The 23,269-nt window shown below is 50.6% G+C and overlaps 1 protein-coding gene across 29 annotated transcripts in view; it reads left to right on the top strand.

The window, feature by feature from the left end:
• BMP4 (bone morphogenetic protein 4) overlaps nucleotides 1-15,565 on the top strand; it is a 348,582-nt gene extending 333,017 nt beyond the window's left edge. For 19 of the 29 annotated variants that reach the window (XM_072838615.1, XM_072838607.1, XM_072838606.1 and 16 more), the window contains 3 exons: nucleotides 11,847-11,971; nucleotides 13,088-13,467; nucleotides 14,451-15,565. In XM_072838615.1, coding sequence (XP_072694716.1) covers nucleotides 13,095-13,467; nucleotides 14,451-15,307 — 1,230 coding nt within the window. In that variant the 5' untranslated portion in view covers nucleotides 11,847-11,971; nucleotides 13,088-13,094 and the 3' untranslated portion in view covers nucleotides 15,308-15,565. Of the gene's footprint in view, nucleotides 1-466; nucleotides 738-8,415; nucleotides 8,756-10,792; nucleotides 11,155-11,846; nucleotides 11,972-13,087; nucleotides 13,468-14,450 lie in introns of those variants that run through there. The other 10 variants (XR_012036635.1, XR_012036636.1, XR_012036630.1 and 7 more) reach the window with 5 other exon arrangements.
• The last annotated feature ends 7,704 nt before the right edge of the window (nucleotides 15,566-23,269 follow it).

Raw genomic sequence — 23,269 nt, 5'->3', positions numbered from 1 at the left:
CACGAGGGCTCTCTCTTTCTTTCTCTCAAAGTTCTAAAAAACAAAACAAAACATATTACTCTGGAGTGTGAAAGCTATATACCACTGAGTCAAAGTTTCTGTGTGTGCAGCTTGGAGACAATTCTCCCAGTAAGAAAGGGATTTGCATACAGCATATCCTACAGGTTTGTAATTCCTGGGTCCAAATCCCTTTAAAAATTTGATAAAATTATACCCCCTTCATGCACTTTTACATCCACTTCCATAATTGCATGTGTAAATTTTGTGGTTTTCACAGATCCCTTGAAATCCATCTAGAGATCCCTAATGATGTCACTTAGCAGGTTTAAGAATATCTAATTTAAGGAGATTAGCATTTTATTTAAATACAATAAGAAAAGCCAGCTCTCACTTTTATACTCCCCTTAAGACCTATTGTTTTTCAGTCCTCCAGTTTCTCTTTGTTTTGGTTTTTTTTTTTTTTTAGTTCTCTCTAAAGCTCAGGACATAAAGCCATACTATCCAACCTTCTCAGGTTTCCGCTCAAGAGCTAATCAGATGCAAGAGTGGCACAGCACATTTTGGTGCAAACTGAAGACATATTTACCTGTTACCTGCCATTGACACCTGAACACTTGTAGGAAGTGATAAAGGAACAAAAAGATATTCAGAAGGAAAATCAGAATTCTGAGGCAAAGTCTTCAAAATCCAGCCTGACATTCTCCTGTACTGAATAAAGGAATCTCCTTGTCATGTTTCATTTTTACCTCTCTCGAGGGAAGGGCTTAGAGTCCCCCCAGGTTGTTTGGCAAGGATGTGCTGCCCCACCAGAGACCATCTGAAGCCTCTTCCAGCAACCTCACACCCCTTGCTGGCCTTCATGCCAGGTTCCTGTTCCTCCTCTTTCTAGCCTCATGAATCTCCCTCCCTGGTGTGGCATAACCTTGCAGGTATCACTGCTGGGCTTGGCAAGTAGATGCAGCAGATCCAGGAGCCCAGGCACCCGAGGAAGCTCACTCTTTTACTCACCGGATGGGAAAAACCAGACTCTGTGGCCTGGATAACCCTATCAAAAGATGGAATCGGTAGGAGAGGGGGTGGCAAGCTAAGTGGGCAAGCTTAACAAATAGTAGCCAATGAGCTGCTCCTCATTTTCTGCGTGGAGAAGCAGGACTCCAGTAGCCTGCGCCCCAGCATATCTGGGGACTGGGTATGTGTGTGTGTGTGCACGCCTGGTGATGCAGGGAGCAGGCGCAAACTGTGGCAGGAACCACTTTGAACCCTCCCTCCCTCCCTCCCTCCCTCCCTCCCTCCCTCCCTCCCTCCCTCGGCTTCCTTATTTCCTCCCCCACTCTCTCCAGGAGTTTCCTGGTCAGGTAGACGAAGAAATAAGCGGGAACTCTCGATGTCTGAGGAGCCTCTCGCGGTCGCACGGAAATTCTGTGCGGGTGGCCTGCCCCTGCCCCTGCCCCTGCCCCTGCCCCTGCCCCTGCCCCCGCCCCCAGTGGCCGGGGCGCTCGCTGTTTATTCGGGGTGGGGGTCAGATGAGCCGTCCGGGGCACAAATCCTGCAAACCGAGCGTGAGAGCGGGTCGAGCTCTCGCAGGTAGGAAGGCGCAGCCGCCGAGCTAGCAGGGCCAGGGCCGGGGCGGGAGGCGCCGGCGGGGGGCGGCCACCGGCCTGCGCTGACACCTGCGCCGCTCGCTGGGGCGTCGCCGCCCGGACGCGAGGGAAGGTGTCCGCTGCCACAGCCTCCCGAGCCTCCGCCTCCTCCCGGGGGCCCTCGGGCGTGGGGACGCGAGCGGACGTTTCCTGGAGGGACGTTGGGGGAAGCCCAGGGCCGCGTCCGACCCGACAGGACGTCCTGGGGCCGGCGACGCTCGTGTCCCCGGCCTGCTACGCACCGCACCTGCAGTCAGCGTTTCCGGGGTGTCCGCACCTCCTCCTCCGTCCACCTGCGGAGGTGAGAGCTGGGTGCGCCTCGGCTCTTCCCCAACGCAGGTGGGCCCCCTTCCCGCAGCCCCTCTCCGCACGCTCTCCTTACTCGAGCTTGCGTGATCTCGGAGCCTGGCCCGGGGACGCAAGGTCACAGGCACCTAAAAAGCCATTTCTGCGTGGAGCTGGCACGCCGCCAGGAATAAAAAGGGGCGCTCCTTCGCGCCTGCGGAGCCGGGTTTTCTCTCCTGCTATCCTGTCCCCAAGCCCAGGGGTCCCAGAATCTGGAGATGGGGCACATTTCTTTCTCTGAAGCTGTTACCTTTTCTTTGTGCTTAGGGCACTTCTGTCTTCAGAAATACGTAATATAGGTTTCCGACGTCCCTGCCTTTCCCTCCTGGAGACTGACACTTGGAAATGCGCTCTCCGAGCCTCTCTCCCCGCGGGGGAAGCCAAGGAGGGGATGAGCGGAGTCCGAAGTGCAGATGCCTCCAGGAGCTGCTTTTCTCGCCCAGAGGTTCTGGCCCTCCCTGGGCTTGGGAAACGTGCAGGTGCGCATCACGCATCTTGCCCTCTTCCCTTGGGTTGCGCTGTTTCCCCCAAAGCCTCCCCCCCCACCCCCACCCCCCGCCTTCGTTGCCACAACTGCTCGCCTTTGGGAGGCTCCAGAGCAGACTCCCTGAAGCCCTGGGTGGGTTTCCCTGGTGCTGTGGCCACCCTGGCACTACAGATTATGCTTCTCTTAGCTTTGCTCTGTGCAACCCTCTGGTTACCTGAGGGGACTAGGAACATTGTCTCTTTCTGGTGGGCTTCAGATGCTGGTCAAAGAAAATAACTTTAAGGAATAATTTCAAAAGTATATTTTTAGTAAACTTTTATTGAAATAGAACACGCATAGAAAAGTGCACAAATCTCGTGTATACAGCTTGATGAATTTTCATAAAGTCAACATCAACAAGCAATTTTTGAATGTTTATTCCATCTATACATAATCCCTGAGGGGATTACAAATAATATATATTTATTCTCAAGGAAGACATTGGTGAAAAGGATTTCCACCCTCTCCCCAGAACCATGAAATATTTAGACTATTTGTAAACACACCCAAGTTTTATTTGTACAACAAAAATTTCTTGGATCACATATCCCTTTGGACAAAACTCTCCTTGCAAAAGGCTAGAAAGCTGTTAGCTTGAACTGAGCTGTTAGATGGTTAGATGGTATTGCCCAAATGACATCTGGTTGGGAAACCATAACAACTCATTTGGTACAGTCTGATGTCTCTGCCTCCAAAACTCATCCTGCAGTGACACTGCATTTTTATCCAGGTCACACTGTTAACACTTAGCAACAGAGAGGGATATATGCTGAGATCGAAGATATTCCAAAGTTTTAACCTTTTTGACACATTTCATAATAGTTTATTTCCAGGCAGCATCTCTGCTATAGAAGCAAGTGGGTATAGTTGACTACTTTTTAGCAGAGGAAGCTTAAAACAGGAATAAGCCAAACATCCTTCATTGTATGCCAATGCCATCCTCTTTGGAAAGGGAGGAATTTCCATATCCATGCCCTGTCTGCCATCCATCCACATGGTAAACATGTTAAGACATAACAATTGGGGTTTTGATTAGAATTCTGTGTCCATTTTTGATGGTCTGATTTGAATGACTTTTTTTTGTTAAAGATATTGTATTCTAGAAAGTAGTGAGCCGATAGTTTACATTATAAAGAAAAATTGTTAAAAGTCAGAGCTGTTAGAGATCGGAAAAAACAGAGATGGAAAATGTTTCAGATGTCATCTAGCCTAGTAGTTCTTTGCTCTCAGTAGTTAATGCCTGTCCACTTTGACAGTGATTAGTCATCTTGGCAGAGATTTGTTCATAGGTCAGACTCATACAGACAAATCATAATGAATAGTAACTCGATGCGTGCTGATTCACGTAAACAGCCTTTATCCAATCAATCCCTTATGTGTACAGCCTCAATGATTATAAAATAAATGTGAGCTATAACCCCTTCCTTTAAAAAGTTTATCAGTAAATAAATAAATAAAACTCAGCGCCAGAGTGACTTTTCACCTACTTTGCTCTTGTAATCATTACCTTTGTGAAGAAAAATAATAGCTAATATTTGCTGAGCACTTTATGCCTGCCATTTTATTTTATTAACTCATTTAATGCTTATAAGAATATTATGAAATAGAAATTGTTATTCTCAGACTAGAAATGAACAAACCAAGGTTTGGAGGTTTAGGCATTTGACCATGGCTTTAGCTAGCAGATATACTATTTCTCTTTCGTGGGGAAAGAGAAAGACCTGTGAGAAAGACCTGTGAGGAACTTGCTCAGTTCTCACATTTACATAGAGGAAACTCAATGAGGAGACCCATCAGAGATAAGCAAAGTCTTTCTCAAGATCAGGACTTTTACTCCTGGGGAAGTTCACATAAAGTTTTCCCTTAAGGTGGGCTATGTAATAAGAATCCCTAAGAGGTAAGCTTCCAGGTCTTAATTTTGTTCTGTCTTCTGAACCCTGGGAAGAAATCCTGACATTCTCTGTCACTGCATGCTGCAAGGGTAGAGCCGCAGCTGCCTTGGCCTTGGGAAAGCCTCCAGTGCAAGCCTTGTCTAGTCAGAGGGGGTCCATCCCTCTGCAAGACCTGCTAACGGCATTTGGAGGTGGAGGCAAAATGGCCTGGTCTGAATTTTGGGTCCCCAACCTACTAACTCTGTGACCTTGAGAAATTCATATGACCCCTCTAAATTTCAGATTCTCATCTGTAGATTTTTATGACAGTTGTGAGGACCAGACAGGAAATGTATAACAACAAATGGTAAAAACGAATGGTCCTGGCCAGTTTCAGAGTTCCCTTGTAATTCCATTTCCAATTTATCTATCTATCTTCCTCTTTCTCCAAAGTCAGCAGTGATGCTGGGGATTCATTCAAAGTATCTCTCCAGAGCTTCAACTGACACTTAATTGGCAAAGAAGGTTTGATGACTTGATGTGGTTCTGACTCAAGGACCTAGATGTAAGAACTACTACACCCAGAGGATTAGAAATCTTTTCATTTGCAAAGACCTATTTGGTGTGTTCTGGGCATAGTAATACTATAATCACCATATTTAACAGCTTATAAAGCACATGCCAAGTGTATTCCTTGACTGTTTAGTAACATCTAGGTATCAGCCTTTTAGTGGTATCTACCAGCCTTGAAAATATAAGTGAAATCACTTTTAAAACAGTAGTTCTCAAGCTTTAGTGTGCTCAGGATCATCAGGGAACCTTGTGCAATATGTAGATCTCAGGCAGGCAGAGCTGGGAAATCTGCATTTTTCAGCATTGGCTCCAGCCTTGTTCTGAAGCTTATGTTCCTCATCCTTGAGAAAGGATGTCCTAAGAACTTGCTGTCTAGCTACTCTTCCATAATGCTTTCCAGGAAAAACCCAAACAAACGCCCTTCATTTAGCAGTAGCAGCGGAAGAGCAATAGTTAACTGTTGAATTACAATAGATGTCTCCTCCCAATCTAGATGATTTAAGAGCACAGCTTCATTTGGTCCAGCTATATTATATTCTATAAAAACAGCGAGGTTCACAAGTAAGCTTGAGATAGGGACTGATTTCCCTCACTAACTCAGATCACTAGGCTGTGATGGATTTAGTTCTCTAACCAGCAGGTACTTTCTTCTTTGGCATGAGAGATTGGAAGTAAGAAGAAAAAGAAGAGTGAGTAAATAGAGGCGCTAATAGAAGGTTTGCCCTGTTTACAATGTGGGCTAGAAATAAAACTATCCAAAAGGAACTGAAGCTGAGTTCTTCCATCACATATCTAAAGACTCGTATCGGGGTTCTAAACAAGGTATGTCAGGTGTCTTCATTAGAAACTCCTGGACTGTGAGTTTCACACACTCATGGGTGGACCAATGGCCACTTTATTATTTAGACTTCAGCAAAATGAGACAATAACAATGATCCAAAAGCATTTGGATTAAAAAAAAAACACCTATTATCTTGTGCCTTAAAATAAAATAAAGCCCTACTTTTAAACACAGCATATCAGTGTTGTTTTGAGTTTAAATATTAAGGAATACATTTTGTTAATGATTTAAAACGATACTGGTTGTTTTAGGGGGCTTGGTGAACATTTAATCTGTCCTAACTCTAGGCAGTGTGCTCCTTTAGCCTCAGGATGGACATTAGGTAACTATTTAATGGAGTTTTAATTTTCTTTTGTTATTATTAGTAATTGCTGTAATTCTAGGGGTGCCTGGGTAGTGCAGTTGGTTGAGCTTCTGACCCTTTTTTTGGCTCAGGTCATGATTTCAGAGTCATGAAATAGAGCCCAGTATCTGGCTCCAAGCTCAGAGCAGAGTGTGCTTGAGACTCTCTCTTCCTCTTGCTCGATGGTGGCTTTCTCTCTCTCAAATAAATAAAATAAAATCTTTTTAAAAAATTGATGTAATTCTGATTACGTTGGAAGCTGGAGGTATATTGTCAGTCCTCCTTTCTTAATGGTGGTATTGCCCTACCCTGTTTAATCTGAGGTTCTTAGAAAAGGTGGGCTTATGTGTGTTTTTAATGAAAGATGATGGGGGCACTTGGGTGGCTCAGTTAGTTAAGCATCTGTCTTCCTAGGCTCAGGTCGTGATCTCCAGGTCCTGGGATCAAGCTACGTGGAGTTGGGGTACCAGGGTTCCCTGCTCAGTGGGTAGTCTGCTTCTCCCTCTCCCTCTGCCGTCTCCCAGCTTGTGCTCACACACTCACTCTCTGTCCAATAAATAAATAAAATCTTTTTTTAAAAAGAAGATAGATGTTTAATGATTTCAATTAAAATTAAATCATTTTCAAATGGAAAAGGGGTATGAAAACTGTTCTAATCCTTTCATTCTGCTGATGAGAAAACTGAGGCCCACAGAAATTCAAGGACATGCTCAAAGCCATACAGCTTGTTTCTGTGGTTTGAGGCATTATTGGGCTAAAAGACCTCAGAGGCCTAACTTGGAAAAGATGGCAGGACGCCTTGGCCCTGCTCTCACAGTTTTTCCCCACATTTTATCCAATTCCAAACTTTGGTAATCTGTGTTCCACAAATGAAGTAGGTTTTCTAAATATTGAAGGTATCTAAATGTAAAAGTTTTTATAGATAAAGCCCCTAGGACCAATACCTGTTTAAGTAAAGACCTAAACATTTTGCTGGGATGGTGAAGTGTAGTATGGATGCAGGGTAAGAAATCCAGGGCAGGAAAGGCTCCATCCTCCAGCACTCCCCAGGCTACCTGGAGCTCAGGGCTGTGGCCCTCAGCCCCGCCCTGCACTATTAGCTCGGGACTCCAGAGCAGAGGCTGTGATTTAGTTCAGGGCTCTAGGCAAGTTCCTTTAACCTGGCTGCTCTTCCCCTTCCGTGTTTGTAAACCAGAGAGATGAGGCTGCTATGTCCTGCCTCATCTCTATCAGAGACACTGTGTGAAATTAGCTCCTGTTTGGGAAGGTTTTAAGCACACATTCCACCTCCCTGCTAATATAATTACTAGCACTTTCTTGTTGGAAAGGGCCAACTCCTCACTCCTTTCTTCCTTTAAAAACGGAACAAAGGGTATCCTCTCTTGTGTCCCTGTGGACAAAAATGTTGTTGGTTTGGTGGCTGGTTTACCTCCTCAGAAGATCAGTTTGCTGAGATTAAGTATTCCCAGGTGTGCCACAAATAAACAACAATAACAACAAAAATGACCTCATATGGTGGTTCTTAAGAGGGTTTCTGAGTGGTAATAAGCAGGCTTTTCTTACTGTAAAAATATGGCCCCGGCCTGTCTCCATGCCATCTCTGTCCTCAAAATTGTTAGGCCTGGGGAGGAAGAGGGAACTGGACTGTTTATTGGGACCATCCTTCTGGGGGTCATCGCCAAGGCTTTCCACAAGAAGCATTGAAAACAATGTTTTGGAAGGAAAATCACCTTTCAACAGCCAAAGAGGCACCTCATAGAGCACACAGTCCTTCGCACAGCCTGTTTCTCACTGTTTGGAAATCCTTTAACAGTTTGTGGAAGGCTACCCTTTAAACCAATCCAACAGCTCCTTTTTCCATAACCTGATTTTAGAGGTGTTTCATTATCTCTAATTACTCGGGGTAAATGGTGATTACTCAGTGTTTTAATCATCAGTTTGGGCAGCAGTTACTCTAAACTCGGGGAAGCCCAGACTCCCATGGGTATTTTTGGAAGGTACGGCGACTAGTCGGTGCATGCTTTCTAGTACCTCTGCACGTGGTCCCCAGGTGAGCCCCGGCCGCTTCCCCGAGCTGGAAGCAGCACCGGCCCGGCCCGGGCAACAGCTGCCGACTCCGGCGCAGCCCGGGCTTCCGGGACCCGGGCCTGCGAGGCGAGGCGAGGCGAGGCGAGGCGAGGCGAGGCGAGGCCAGGCCCGGCGGCTGGATGGGAGGATGTGGGCGGGGCTCCCATCCCAGAAAGGGAGGCGAGCGAGGGCGGGGGGAAGAAGGGAGGGGCTGCCGGGGACGAGGAGGAGGAAGGAAAGAAAGAAAGAGAGCGAGGGAAAGAGGGGGAAGGAGAAGATGCACGAGGGCAGAGGAGGAGGGAGGGAGGGAAGGAGAGCGGAGCCCTGCCCGGAAGCTAGGTGAGTGTGGCATCCGAGCCTAGGGACGGGAGCCTGAGACGCTCGGAGCGCTCGGGGCTGAGCAGCTCGCCTCCCTCCCTGATGGGATTCCCGTCCGCGCCGTCTCGAGCCAGCAGCGCCCCAGTCCTCGGCCCTTGCCCGGGTTCACTGCAGCCGTTCAGAGGTCCCCAGGAGCTGCTGCTGGCGAGCCCGCTGCTGCAGGGACCTATGGTGAGCAAGGCTACCTGGCGAGGGGTGCCAGGCAGAGGGGGCCCCGGGGAGCAGCATCCTTGGGGGGGAGGGACAGCGGGGGGCTCAGCCTTTGGCCACAGCCATAGGTGGCTTATTTTCCCCCCTACGGTGGTGCTAGAGGTAGGGATGCTGGCGCCCAAAGACACTTCCCCACATCTGCTACTGCCTCTACCCGGGCCACTTCCTCGGTCCGGCGGCCCCGGGTGATTTCCACCTTTGGTAGGTTCGGGGCAGAAGAGATGGGAAGAAGAGGAGCCTTAGTTGGGGTCGCTGGGAAAGACTGAGGTCTTGAGCGGAACGCGTTGCGGGGCCCCTGGCTTTGCGATCCCCGGACGGGAAGGGCCGGGAGAGAAAGGAGTGTGGGCTCCGAGGTCCGGAGAGCGGGAGGGGGCCGAGGGACCGCGAGGTGGAGGAAGAACACCTAACCCGGGCTGGTTCTGCCGCGGGGAGCGCGGTCCTGCCGCCTCCGGAGACCGCGCGCCGCCCGGGGGGCTGCGTCGAGGGGAGTGTCACCCGACCCGGCCCCAGCCGGCGGGAGCCCCTGGGAGCACGCCAACTGCGGTGCACGACGCGCCTTAGGCACGAGCTGCTGTCGTGAACTTGCAGCATCCAAGGAGCCTCTCCCCTAGCATTTCCTGGTGTAGGGTCTGTAAGGAAGCCGGTCGGGATGCCTGGCGCCCCGGGCACGCGTCTTCCAGCGGTGTCGTGGCCCGTGGGGAGTCGCGGGCAAGACCCGCTGCGCACCCGGGCTCTTGCGGGTCCTTGCAGGCCAGAGCCGACCGGCAAGGGTTCCAGAATTCCCGGGTCCCTCCCCGCGGGAGCTGGGCCCGAGGCCTCAAACGCTTCCTGGGCACCGCTTAGGTGGATGCACTGTAAGGATCGGAGTTTGTGGGCTGAAAGCTTTGTGAAACGTTAAGACCCCCCCCCCAAAAAAATATAGATTTGGTAAACTGAGGCCACCTCTGGGCAAACTCCGGCGTCAGAAGACTCTAGTGGGGAAGTAAAGGACAATCGCCACGAGCTGCATCCCTGTCACCACCACCACCACCACCACCAAGAAAAAGTTCTGGAGACGAACGTCCTTTTGGGCTTTCGTCCTTTTTAATTAAAGAAAAAATGGGGGGGGGGGGTGGAATTGCATGATCAGAGACGAATCCTCCGGAATCTGAACTTGAAACACCACCGCTCTCCGTCCAGCCTCCGTGTTTCTAGCGCCGCGCGCTCCCGCCGGCGGCGGGGGAGATTCCTCTGGGCAGAGGGGAGCCGGGGTCCCGGGCGCGCGCCCCTTCCACGGGCCCCCACGGGGACTGGCTCCTCTCCGTCTGCGTTTCCCATGTCTACCCCTCCTCCCACGGGGCAGTTTTAGAGTCCAGGCGTCTGAAAAGCCCTCTCTCTGCTCTCCCAGCCCTTTCGCAGCCCGTTCCAGCTGCGGCGCGGGAGCGGGAAAGCCGTAGAGCGGCTCCCGGAGCGGCGCGGCTCCCGGGCGGCGCCGACGGTCGCGCAGGGGCGCCCGCGGCCTCCACACCCGGCCGGCGGGGCGGGGAGCCAGGGCTAAGCGCTCGGTCCTCTCCGAGATGCAGCCTTCCTCGAAGGCTCCCCGCGCTTGCCCCCAAGAAGAAAACCAAATTTGCGAGGGAGAGAGGCGGGCAGCCTGAGCCCTCCATCTCTGATGAGCCCCGGCGCTGGAACTGGAAAGAGCCTCGGGGAAGGGAGGGCGGGTGCCGTGGCCTGGGGAGCGGGACCCCGGGGCGGGCTGGGGCCGAGGCCGGGGCGCGCGGGGCAGGGTCTTGAGAACCGCACCCCCACCCCCCGCACAGAACGACCCACGCCCGCAGCATCTTCCGTTAGAGTCAGGACATCCCCGTGATTCCTTGAGCTGTGGGTCGGCAAGAGTCTTGAAGAACTATTTGCTGCGACTCTGCAGCTGGTGCAAAGGAGGAAGGGGGTGGGGGAAGGAAGTGGCGGGGGGAGGAGTGGTGGTTTCAAAAATAAGACAATCTGGAGAGAGAGAGGGAGAGACGCCGACGCAGAGGTCGAGCGCAGGCCGAACGCTGTTCAGGGTTTTCTCGACTCCTGGGAACGCAGTGGGATTTCCTTTCCGCGCCGGGTCGGGGAGTTGTAAAACCTCGGCGACCCGGAGCCCCGAAACCTGTGATGCGCCCTTTCCGCAGCGACGTCCCCCTCTGAGTCCGCCCTCCGCCTCGAATGGCTCGAGGACCGCTTTCTTTGGGGACCTGCTGCGCTCCGAGTGCACCCCGCGGCCGGCGCGGTGCGGGGATCCTCTCCGAGATGCAAGCGCGGAAACCCGCCCAGGGGCCGCTCCCTCCCCACTTTCCCACACCGACCTCGGCCTCACACCTACCCCCCCCCCGGGCCCGGTGCGTGACGGGGCCGGCGGCCTGCGGCCCGGAGCTCGAGCGCCCGCCCGGCTCGTCGGAGCACTCGCGGGCGCTCGCCGGGGCGCGGGGCGCGGGGGAGTGGCTGTCGCTGGGAGCAATACTTGGCCTCGCGGAGGCCCCGGGGAGGAGGTGGCGGCGCGCGCGAGCGTGTTGGTCCGTCAGCGCCGCTGGGTTGGCGAGGCCGGGCGCTGCTGGGACGCCGCCGCCGCCGCCGCCGCCGCCGCCCCCGCTCGCGGCCCCACTGGAGCGGCGTCCGCGCTGCAGGCGCAGCCCCCGCCGTGCGCCCCCGCCCCTCCGGCTGCAGGCTGCAGGCTGCAGGCTGCAGGCTGCTGGCCGCTGCGCGTCGGCCGGGCCCGCGGCACGGAACGCCGCAGGTAGAAGCGAGGCCCGCGCGCACGGCGCCGGGGCACCGGCCGGGGGCTGCGGCGAGCGCGGCTCGGAGCTCCTCCCCGACCGCCGGCGGCCCGGGCGGCCCGCGCGGGGGTTGGCCTCTCCCGGCGGGGGCGGGGCCGCGGGGGAGGGCGCGCGGGCCCTTTCGCCGCCCGCCGCGGGAAGGGCGGGCTCCTGCGCGCTCGGGGCGGGGCTTCCGCGCTCACGTGACTCCGAGGGGCTGGAAGAAAAACAGAGCCCGTCTGCGCCAGACTCTCATTATATTCAAATATTCATTTTAGGAGCCATTCCGTAGTGCCATCCAGAGCAACGCACTGCCGCAGCTCCTCTGAGCCTTTCCAGCAAGTCTGTTCAAGATTGGCTGTCAAGAATCATGGACTGTTATTATATGCCTTGTTTTCTGTCAGTGAGTAGACACCTCTTCCTTCCCCCCTCCTGGGATTTCACTCTGCCCTCCCCGCCCCTGCTCGCCCTGGGTCCCTCCCGTCGGACCTTTTTTTTTTTTCCAGAGTTCACACTCCGCTTTCTGGCAGCGCTGTCGCCCTCTTCTTGGCCGGGCAGCCGCGGGGCCTGAGCGTACCGGTTTTGTTTAAAGTTCTGCTTGCTCCCACTCGGACTCTCAGATAGTGTGCGTTGCAGGAAAGGGGAGCGAGAGGGGGCTAAAGAGATGAAAGGTCCGCAGCCTGGGGTTGGTTGTACTTTCTGGGCAAACACACACACACACACACACACACACACGCGCGCGCGCGCGCGGCTCCCCCGTGCTCGTTCCCAGCTGCTTGTCAAAACTCAGCAGAGGTGTCTGTCTGTCTGTCTGTCTCTCTCTCTCTCTCGGAATCATCCCCCACTTCCCGCCCCCCGCTTTCCTGGGAGTGAGAGAGCGGGCCCGATCAGATGCTTTTTGCTGGGCATTTCAAACTCAGCAGCCACGGCAAAATAAGCCACAAACTCGGTCAGCTCCCAGACCACGTTCTCGGGCTCAGCCTCTGGACCCCGCCGCCCTCGGCCCTCGCCCACCCTCCCGCTCCGCTCCGAACCAGCTGGAAGTTGTGGAAGTTGGCTCTCGGAGGGCGGAGGAAGAAGGGGGGTGGAGGAAGAGGGAGAGAGGCTGAAGGTCTGAAGTGGAGAGCCAGGGCACTGGAGTCTTCCCTCCCCCACCCTGTTTTACCCCCTCAATGTTAACTGTTTATCCTTGAAGAAACCAAGCTGAGATCATGGCTCAGATAGCAGTTGGGACAAAAAAAGATTAACAGGATGGAGGCTATCTGATTTGGGGTTATTTGACTGTAAACAAGTTAGACCAAGTAATTACAGGGCAATTCCTACTTTCAGGCCTTGCATGGCTGCAGCTGGTAGTGGTGGGGGTGTGTGAGGGAGAAGACACAAACTTGATCTTTCTGACCTGTTTTACGTCTTGCCCCTCCATCACTAGCCTTATATGCATATGCAGAGACATCTCTATTTCTCTCTAGTTATTGGTGTTTATTTATTCTTTAACCTTCAACCTCCTCCCCCTCCCCAGAGACACCATGATTCCTGGTAACCGAATGCTGATGGTCGTTTTATTATGCCAAGTCCTGCTAGGAGGCTCGAGCCATGCTAGTTTGATACCTGAGACGGGGAAGAAAAAAGTCGCCGAGATTCAGGGCCACGCGGGAGGACGCCGCTCAGGGCAGAGCCATGAGCTCCTGCGGGACTTCGAGGCTACGCTTCTGCAGATGTTCGGGCTGCGCCGCCGCCCGCAGCCTAGCAAGAGCGCCGTCATCCCAGATTACATGCGGGATCTTTACCGGCTCCAGTCTGGGGAGGAGGAGGAGGAAGAGCAGATCCACAGCATCGGTCTGGAGTACCCTGAGCGCCCCGCCAGTAGGGCCAACACCGTGAGGAGCTTCCACCACGAAGGTCAGTCCCTGCGGAGAGTCCAGGTGGGGGAGGGCCAGTAGGGCTGGTTAGTGGGGGGCAGTGTTAGCCCTGGGGGAGAAGAGTTCAGGTTACATCAAAGCCCCAAATCCTGGCGGCCCCGGGCAAACAGAGCTGCTTACCTCCAAGAGCTGAGGCTGAATTTATTTTTTGGAGACAGAGGGGAAGGGTTCCGGGGAAGGAGAATGACACCACTCAGACGTGGGCTAGCCCTTGTGGTGTGTTTTTGCTATATCAAAGCCTTTTCTGCCAGGTTTTCTGCCCGTTTTTTTTCAAAGCACCTACTGAATTTAATATTACAGCTGTGTGTTTGTCAGGTTTATTCAATAGGGGCCTTGTAATCCGATCTGAATGTTTCCTAGCGGATGTTTCTTTTCCAAAGTAAATCTGAGTTATTAATCCACCAGCATCATTACTGTGTTGGAATTTATTTTCCCCTCTGTAACATGATCAACAAGGCATGCTCTGTGTTTCCAAGATCGCTGGGGAAATGTTTAGTAACATACTCGAAAGTGGAAGAAGAGGGAGAGGGTGGTAGTGTGCATGTTTCCTCCTGCCTCTGCTCTGTTGCCCACCCCCCCCCCCTTTTCTTTATAACCACTTGTAAAGAAAACTGTACACAAAGCCAAGAGAGCTTTAAAAGGGGAGTCTGATGGTGGTGGAGTAAGGAGTTGACACATGGAAATTATTAGACATATAAAGGAGGTTGGGAGATACTTTCTGTCTTTGGTGCTTGCCGAATGCTGGCTAAGCTTTGCTGGTTTGCTAGCTGCCCGTTTATCTGCTCCTTCAAATGAAAAGATAGGCTCATTTCCCCAAATAGGCTTCCACTAAGGTAACAGAATTTACTGCTCATCACCCAAAGCTTCTTGACTGAAGCTGTTTCTTGACTTTCTGATCCCAGAAGTTAATGTGCCTTTTTTTTTTTCTTTTCCCTTTTTCTTTTCCTCCTCCACTGCGCCTAGAACATTTGGAGAACATCCCAGGGACCAGCGAAAACTCTGCTTTTCGTTTCCTCTTTAACCTCAGCAGCATCCCAGAGAACGAGGTGATCTCCTCTGCAGAGCTTCGACTCTTCCGGGAGCAGGTGAACCAGGACCCTGACTGGGAGCAGGGCTTCCACCGAATAAACATTTATGAGGTTATGAAGCCCCCGGCAGAAGTGGTGCCTGGGCACCTCATCACAAGACTACTGGACACAAGACTGGTCCACCACAATGTGACACGGTGGGAAACTTTTGATGTGAGCCCTGCGGTCCTTCGCTGGACCCGGGAGAAGCAGCCAAACTACGGGCTGGCCATTGAGGTGACTCACCTCCATCAGACACGGACCCACCAGGGCCAGCACGTCAGGATTAGCCGATCGTTACCTCAAGGGAGTGGGGATTGGGCCCAGCTCCGGCCCCTCCTGGTCACTTTTGGCCACGATGGCCGCGGACATGCCTTGACCCGACGCCAGAGGGCCAAGCGTAGCCCCAAGCATCATGCACAGCGGGCCCGCAAGAAGAATAAGAACTGCCGGCGCCACTCGCTCTATGTGGACTTCAGCGACGTCGGCTGGAATGACTGGATTGTGGCCCCGCCAGGCTACCAGGCCTTCTACTGCCACGGGGATTGCCCCTTTCCACTGGCCGACCACCTCAACTCAACCAACCACGCCATTGTGCAGACCCTGGTCAACTCTGTCAACTCCAGCATCCCCAAAGCCTGTTGTGTCCCCACCGAACTGAGTGCCATCTCCATGCTGTACCTGGATGAGTATGACAAGGTGGTACTGAAAAATTATCAGGAGATGGTAGTAGAGGGATGTGGGTGTCGCTGAGATCAGGCAGCCCTTGGGGACACACATGTTCCCATCCACTCACCCACACACTACACAGACTGCTTCCTTATAGCTGGACTTTTATCTTTAAAAAAAAAAAAAAAAAAAAAAGGAAAAAAAACCTAAACATTCACCTTGACCTTATTTATGACTTTACGTGCAAATGTTTTGACCATATTGATCATATATTTTGACAAAATATATTTATAACTACATATTAAAAGAAAAAATAAAATGAGTCATTATTTTAAAGGTAAACTGTCCTTTTCTCTTTAATCCTTTTTTCTTCTGCCCCCATCTCTTTTGAATGAGATTTTTTTTTTTTTTTTTTCCTGTTGAGGAGGGGCTGGGGACAGGATGGAAGTCAGAGGGTGGTAACTGGAGGTGGTTAAGTTGGAGGGGCAGGAAGTAAACTGATGGTAGAGAGATGGTAATTGCCAGGATGAATTGTTTTCCATTTCTATTTAATGTTAACAAGGACGCAGCATCCTCTCCCATCTGGATGACACATGCCTTGGAGAAACAGTGGGATGAAAGGAGTAGGCCAGATTAAAGACTCAGTTTTGGGCTCCTTGTACATCTTCTGTTTTTGCTCACCTGTTAGAGGTGCGTCCCAGCTGAGCCTGATGGATAGAGTCTCAGCTCTAGGGAATAATTCCCACTGCAGCTTTTATGATACCCTAAAGGGTCTCCAGTTATTACAGGCATGAAAGTTGTATTTTCAAACCAAAACTAATTTGCACATGTGTGTTTGTGTGTATGTGTGTTTTAACAAGGTGGGTGGGGGGTGATGTGGGTTTTATTCAGCAGAACAAATAACACACCTTACATTTGAAAAAAGTTTGGTGGCCACCGTTTTAATATACCAAGTGGTGGAATTCGCCAGTGTTTCTTGACTATCCCCTGTCTCCTATTCCCCACATGAAGGCCTTCATGGAGTTCAAAATCCTAACAGATTGGGCTGGGTGGCAATGGGATCAGACACTGAAGGATCAAAATTTCTAAGTAGGCACGTGAAAGCATTGTCCTCTATGCAGTATCAAGTCAAATGCCAGCTCCCCGTTCCCTAGAGCTGGGCAGAAAGTAATAGATAGCCAGTGGATGTGCTGTTCTGAGCCAGGGTTTCTTCAAGGAGAAAGCTCAAATTTTGGCCAAAAAGGAAAATGCTAATGAGTGGAATATCCCTCAGTTAGGGGCTGCCAGTAAGGCAGAGAACTGGCTTTCAGGAATGATGTGGATCTAGAAGCTAAGGGCACCAGAGGAAGAGACCTTTGCTTTTCCTTACTGGCCACTAGCAACTAAATTAAGCCTTGGAATGTTAGCCTGCTTAGGTTCATTTCTTACCATGTGTACTTTTTCCTACCTAGGCATGGGTAGGCTTGAGGCAAATGCTGCGTCTTTGTAAAGTCTGTGTGAGGTGGGCTGATAGGAGCGCATTTCTCCTTCCATGAAGGTGTAGGTACCAGTGGGAGTGTGTGTGTGTGTGTGTGTGTGTGTGTGCACCCCCTTCATTCATGTACACAGCTCTTCCATGTGCTCTTGGGGGTGGGGTAGGTGAAGCAGGATTCATTTTTGTTTTTAATTACTGAAGTCCTACAATCCTCCAAAAGGAGCAGCTTAGTGGAAACCAATAAAAATAGAAGTGGAGCGGTTGCCAAAGCCCCAGCTCCCCGGAGAGCGCAGGTGGAGAGAGGAGATCAGAGCCCCAGGCAAAGGCAGCAAGACTCCACAGTTCCTCCAAAACTCCCTGCAAAGAGGGATAATTCTCCCCCTCTCCTAGCCCCCCAGGTCGCTGCCCCTTTGATTAATGGTATGGAGGTCGAATAAATCATTTAGGGGAAGCCCATTACGGGTTCCCCTCAGGCGGCCTCGATTTGTTTTGCCCGATTTCCAGCAACTTTCTGAAATGTCCGTGTTATTGGAAAGGAACCCGCAGATCTCTAGCCACTTGGACAAATTATCAGAGGGCGAATCCTAAGCCTGGTGACCGCCGGGCTCAGGTCACTTTCTAGCAACCACCCTGCCCCCCCCCCTCCCCCCCCCCCCCCCAGACACCACCACCCGCTCCTTCTACTGGCTTATTTTCAGGAATGGATAATGTTGTTTATTTGTTCAGCCAAATATTTGGTCTGGGGAATTTACCGTGAAATTCTGTGAATTGCATATACCTAGTTAACAAAATAGTCCTAATGCCACAAATGCTAGCATGAAAAACAACGAGCTATGGCCAGCTTTAACTCTTTAAATTCTGCGTGACGGCGCAGTCCGAGGCCCGGGGAGACAAGGACTTGAGCGTGTGTGGAGGTGATCGAATTTAGGTTTCAGCGTTGTATTTGGGACTGACGCTCGACCGAGGGCTTTAGGGCTGCAGCTGCAGGCGGAGGCGCGGCACCGCTGTGGGATCAAGCCCCCCCCCCGCCCCCGCCCCCGCCCCCATCTCTCTTTCCCTCTAGAGAAATGTTCCCTGTGCTTAAAGAGAGCCGGGGAGGGAGAATCGCTCTCGAGGAGTTCAGCAAAGTCGTGACCACATCAGAGGAGCTGCCGGGTCGATGCCCGCCCCGCCTTTACACTGGAACCGGCTTCTAGGAGCTTCAGAAACTCGAGGGCAAGGGCGCGGGGGCCCGGGACGCAGCACGCACTCCCGGCCTTCGCCGCACAGCGCGCCCAGACCCGCCGGGACCCGCGGGCTCGGCGTTCGGTCCGGACCGCGCTCCGTTCCGCAGCCCGTTGCCGCCGGGCAGCGCCGCCCCGAGAGGGCCCCGGGCGGCCGCGGCGCGGGCGGACCCCGGCATCGCCCGCCTCGGACCGACGTCAGGCCCCGGGCGCCAGGCCCCGCCCCGCGCCTGCTCCCGGAGCTCCCCGGCGGCGGCGGCGGGGGCGGCGGGGGCGGCGGGGGCGCCAGGGGGCGTCCTGCCCGCCCGGGAGCAGACGCGGGCCCCGCCGTGTGCGCCGCGCTCCCCCCCCGCCCCCGCCGGCCGCCGACTCCAGGCCCCCGCCCCGCGCTGACCACCCGCCGGGCTCGGCCGGCCGCGCCCTGGGCCCCGCGCTCAGGTGAACCTCCGCGAAGGCAGATGCAGCCGGTGAGCGCGCGCGAGGCCGCAGGGCGGGGGCCCCGCACATTTCGCGCGAAACCGGGTCACGCGGCCGAGCCGAGCGGCGGCGCCGGGGCAGTGGCTCACCTGGGCCGAGGCGCCGAGGGAGGGTGCGGGGCTTCAGGCGTCGGCTCTGCCTGCGCGGAGCTCACCGTGGGTCCGCACCTCGGCCCGACAGACTGAGAGCACGGGTGGGGGGCACAGACCCACGGACAGAGGGTCCGACGTCAGGCCTGCCCCGGGAGCTGCCCCCTCGGCCTCCTCGGAGCCGCTCAACCCTGGGGAAGGGGGACAGAAGAGGCCAAGGGTGGGATGCCCGGGTGGCTCAGCGGTTGGGCGTCTGTCTCCGGCTCGGGACCTGATCCTGGAGACCCGGGATGGAGTCCCACGTCGGGCTCCCTGCAGGGAGCCTGCTTCTCCCTCTGCCTGTCTCTCTCTCTCTCTCTCTCTGTGTGTGTGTGACTCTCATGAATAAATAAATAAAATCTTGAAGACGAAGGAGAAGGAGAAGAGGCCAAGGGTGCGCAAGAATGGGTTGACTGATTTCTTTCAGAAGCCAAGCCCATGGTATTTGACAGCACTTCGGTTGACGTCCTCTAGGCCTTTGGGCCTCCCGGGGACGCACAGTGCCCACGCGGACCCTCACCCACCACCCAAAGGCCAGAACTCAACATGGGGATCCCAGAGATGAATCAAGGAGAGTAGAGCTTGAAGCCCAAGTCTCCAAGCTCTTTGTGCTCAGTGATACTTTTGCTCCAACAAGCAGCAAATTGTATAGAATGTACAGACATTCTCTTTTTTAAGTGAAAAGAATAATACAAAAGCAACGTTACCTGAGAAATCAGAAAGTTGTTCGTATTCCCCGGAGGACTTCAGGAGAACTGGTGGATTGCCAAAGTAGAATTGATGCAGAAATAGGCATATTATTTCAGCTAGACTAGCACAATTCTGAAAACTGGAAATATGTCCAGAGTGGTTAGAAGTGCGGCCCTGGTGGCCCCATTTCCCCATGTTTTCAGCACTTAATGGCAGAATAAATACACACCTCAAAACTGTAGTGGTCACCAATGAAGCAACGTGGCTAGTTTTAGGAAAAATTGTCAGTTGCTCTAATATTTTTAAAAAACTGGAAAATTTGAAAAATACAAAAACCCAAGGTATGCAACATTTAGTCAATCGTAGAAAAAGAAATCAGAGTATTTGCTCACTGATGAAGCCATTCGGAATTACAATTTATAAATCAGTGTACCCAAGCCACAACTGAATCAAGTTCCAATTGTCTCTGCTTTTTCTGTCTCTTCAAAATAGTCTCTTAAAACCTGGAGTGAAAATATAAATGCTGTTTGCTGAGTTATGTTACTAATGAGAATTCTTAAGCCCAGGTTTCAGTTGATTTTGCCACAGTTTCTGAAGATAAGATCTCATTGATCTCTCTTGACCTTTTATAACTTGCTAATAGAAATATTTAAAAAAATGACAAGGCTCCCCACCCCCATCGTAAGTCTTTGAATCCCCTTGCCTGGGTACAGATAGATTCTGGTTTTGCATAGTTTTGTTGTCATTACTTTAGCACTCAGTTTTTTTCAGTTTTATTAACTGAATCCATGGCCAGCAGATAATTTTCCTAAGGACCAAAAGCATAGCGATTGAAAGTTGAAAATACTGGATTCTATTCTTTACTCTTGAAATTGTTTCTCTGTCTCTCCGGTACCAGCAACTGACTCCATCCTGCACATATTTGCCCATAATTCAGTTGAGAAAATGTATAACTTTGTTCATCGTAAGCTTTATGCTGATTTAATTTTTAATCTTGGTCAGTTGGTGTTCAAGGCAGTCTTTATTAAGGTAGGCCCAGGGGAAGAATCCGAAGATACGCACATTATGAGAGAGGGTAGGGGGGAAGAGAGAGAGAGAGGGAGAGGGAGAGAGATTTCTAATTGAATTCAATTTGGCTTAGACTTACATTGATTATTCTGAAAAATAATGTAGTGCTGTTTTTCAAGGATGACAACAGGTATCCTTAAGGATATACCCAACATCCCTTGAATTCACCTAGGATTCCAAAGTAGAAAAAGCTGTATATTTCGAGAACTGACATAATTATAAACTCTTTATAATTGGTCAGTAAGAACGACATAAGTCAAAGCATTCACTTCACCTCCAGAAAGTTCAGACTCATGTATTCAAGATCTCGTTCTAGCTGCTTAAATGCAACTACGTCTTTCTTTCTTCTATTGTTTCCAGTCTGTACTTAAATATTTTAAAGATATTTATAAGAAAACAAATTTGCTTGGAGCCTTATCATCCTAAAACAACTATCTACATTTTTCTGTGTTGCTTTTCAGCTTTTGTTCATAAATTCGCACATTTTTATACAGCTTTTATTTTTCCTTACTTTTTACTTAATTTCTGAAAATTTAATAACTGTAACATATTTAAGATCTCAAATGTGTGGTTTATATACATGTTAGTGTGGATCGCCATCCCTCCTTTGTGAAAGTAAGCTGAGTATAAAACTTGCATAGTTATCCTCAGGTAATTTTAAGTAGCCTGGCTATAACTTCCAAATTTCATTAAGATTCTTACTGATTTCTTTAAGTCTCAAATGTTGTGGTCTCAGTACCAAACAGAATGCTCCTTGGGTTACCTGACATCTAGGGCTCAATTTTATACAGGAGGACTTGTATCCACCTGATTTAGCCATCTTGGGAACATGTTCCTTCTCTGGTTGTGACCCAGAGAAGGAAAGGCATGCTGAAAGCTGTCTCGTACACTCAGACGTCATTGGTTGAGCAATTTCCTACTGGACTCAATGTAGGCCCCTCATTTTCTGGCCCTGACTTACTGCACTGGTTTTCTTGGGAACTGAGGGCAATGGGACAGGGAAGCAGAATTATCTAAATACAGTAATTACCAAATTGAAACCTACTGAGTTAGGTTACTAGGCTCAGAACCGACCTTGACACTTGCAACCTTCAGATTCCAGTTGGTTGGGGTCAAACACAAATGTCGAGTTGCTGAGTGATTTCCACATGCTTCTTTTGTGTACCTTAACTAGGGCAGACAAAAGATGTTTTTCCAATGGGACTCATTCTTTAGGAGGCCTGACCCTTGAAGGAGCAAACTAATCTCAGGTGATCTTGAGGTTTTAGGGCACTAAGAGAGCTTTTAGAGCATGGCGAAGTAATTTGTTCAATGGTACCTTAAAAGAGTTAATTTATCTCCAAAAGGTGAGCTCCTTTACTCTCGTGAGTCCTTCACTTCCCCTGAGATCAGACTCATAATTTGCATAGCAAAGCATTCCATTTCATTGGGAAGGAGGGGGTGGGGACCGTTAACAAGGAGAGCCGCTTTCCCACAGTCTTTCACAGCCCAGGTCTGTGCTAAGTGAGTTTGATCAATCTTTCCCCTCCCCTAAACTCCAAAAGTTCAGACTCTTTTGCTCATTATCTATCTTGAGATTGAACAGTTTTTCCGGATGGAAGAGCTGTAGGATTTAGCATATAGTTGAGAGGACAGGCCTGCTAGCATCATTGTTGTTTGGTTTGGCCAGTTATTGTAGACTTGCAGGTGACACTTCAGGAAAACATATAAAACCCACTCACATCCCTCCTCCTCTTCTTTGCAGACATCAAATTTTATTTTTTAATTAAAAAAAAAAACAACTCAGGTAAATCAAGGAGGATGTTTTTCACATATGGATGACACTCTGCTTGGGAATTATACAAATTTATCTTATTATGTTTGCCACTTGGCTATCCTACTCATCTACTCAAAGTCATACAGGCAATTAAATCATAGTCTCTGAGGGCCTACACTATATGTAGGTTATTGTTCATTTGGTTGTTACTTAATGATTCTCCAGAAGTCTCTCATAATTTATTTTAGCCAAATATCCCCTACCTTGGAGACCCACCACCATGAGTATGGGGACTTTTCAGCATTCTAGAAGATTGAACACTCTGAAGTTCAAATCAGCGCAAGACCCACCAGTGCTTCCTTTAATGTGTCTATTATTTCCAAATTGGTAGATTAGTCACAGGGATCTCAGGGGAGAAACCAGGCTTTTCACAAGCTCTGTCAATGAGAAGGGGCAATCACAAAAATATAAAAGATTTGCTGCTAGAAGCCAAACTGTGATTTTGAGTTGAAACTATTACAATTCAAGCATTTGCAGGAGAATCTAAATCTTGCCATAGCTCCTTAAGGCCAATGACGTTGTATGACAAGTCATGGTAACTTTAAGACAGTAAATTTAGAGAAATATTAGAGGAAGAGAATGACAAACAGGACAAAGTGATCTGTGGTCTTTTCTGCAGGGTTCCACCCACTGACAGAGTTTATAGGCTTCTCTAAGAGCAGCATGGCTCTGAGGAGGGGAATATAACTAGGTGGAGGAGAGTTAAGAAGGGGCTTCTATTTTCCCCAGAGTAGGGACTGTGAAAAGGTAGTCAGGTTGTGCATACATAATAAAACGTAAATACCCAGAATTTTAAACAGAAAAGTATGTGTCTTCTAAAATAAACATGGATTTTTATAGAATTGATTGCATCCCTGTGTTGTAACGCTAGGACACTGTTGTTTTGTTTGTTTCTTAAAATGCATAGATGTGTGAATAGATAGAAGTCTGGCATCAGTGGGAAAATTATGTTATGATGAACACGAAAATGCCCCCTAAGTTAACTTAATGCAACGCTAAAGTCTCCTTGAACATATTGTAAGGCACTTGAAAGATATTCAGGATGGGGAAGATTATTCCCTCGAGTTTTAGGGCAATAGTAGTAGACTGGCTTTAGCAGACGTAAAAATATTATAAAGTGACAATTATAAGAAGCTCTTGTTATTAGGTCATCAACAGAAAAAGGGATCA

This window comes from Canis lupus, chromosome 9 (assembly GCF_048164855.1).
Source record: "Canis lupus baileyi chromosome 9, mCanLup2.hap1, whole genome shotgun sequence".
Classification (NCBI taxonomy): domain Eukaryota; kingdom Metazoa; phylum Chordata; class Mammalia; order Carnivora; family Canidae; genus Canis; species Canis lupus.
Note: the sequence above shows the minus strand (reverse complement) of the source record. Positions and strands in the feature narration are given on the sequence as shown.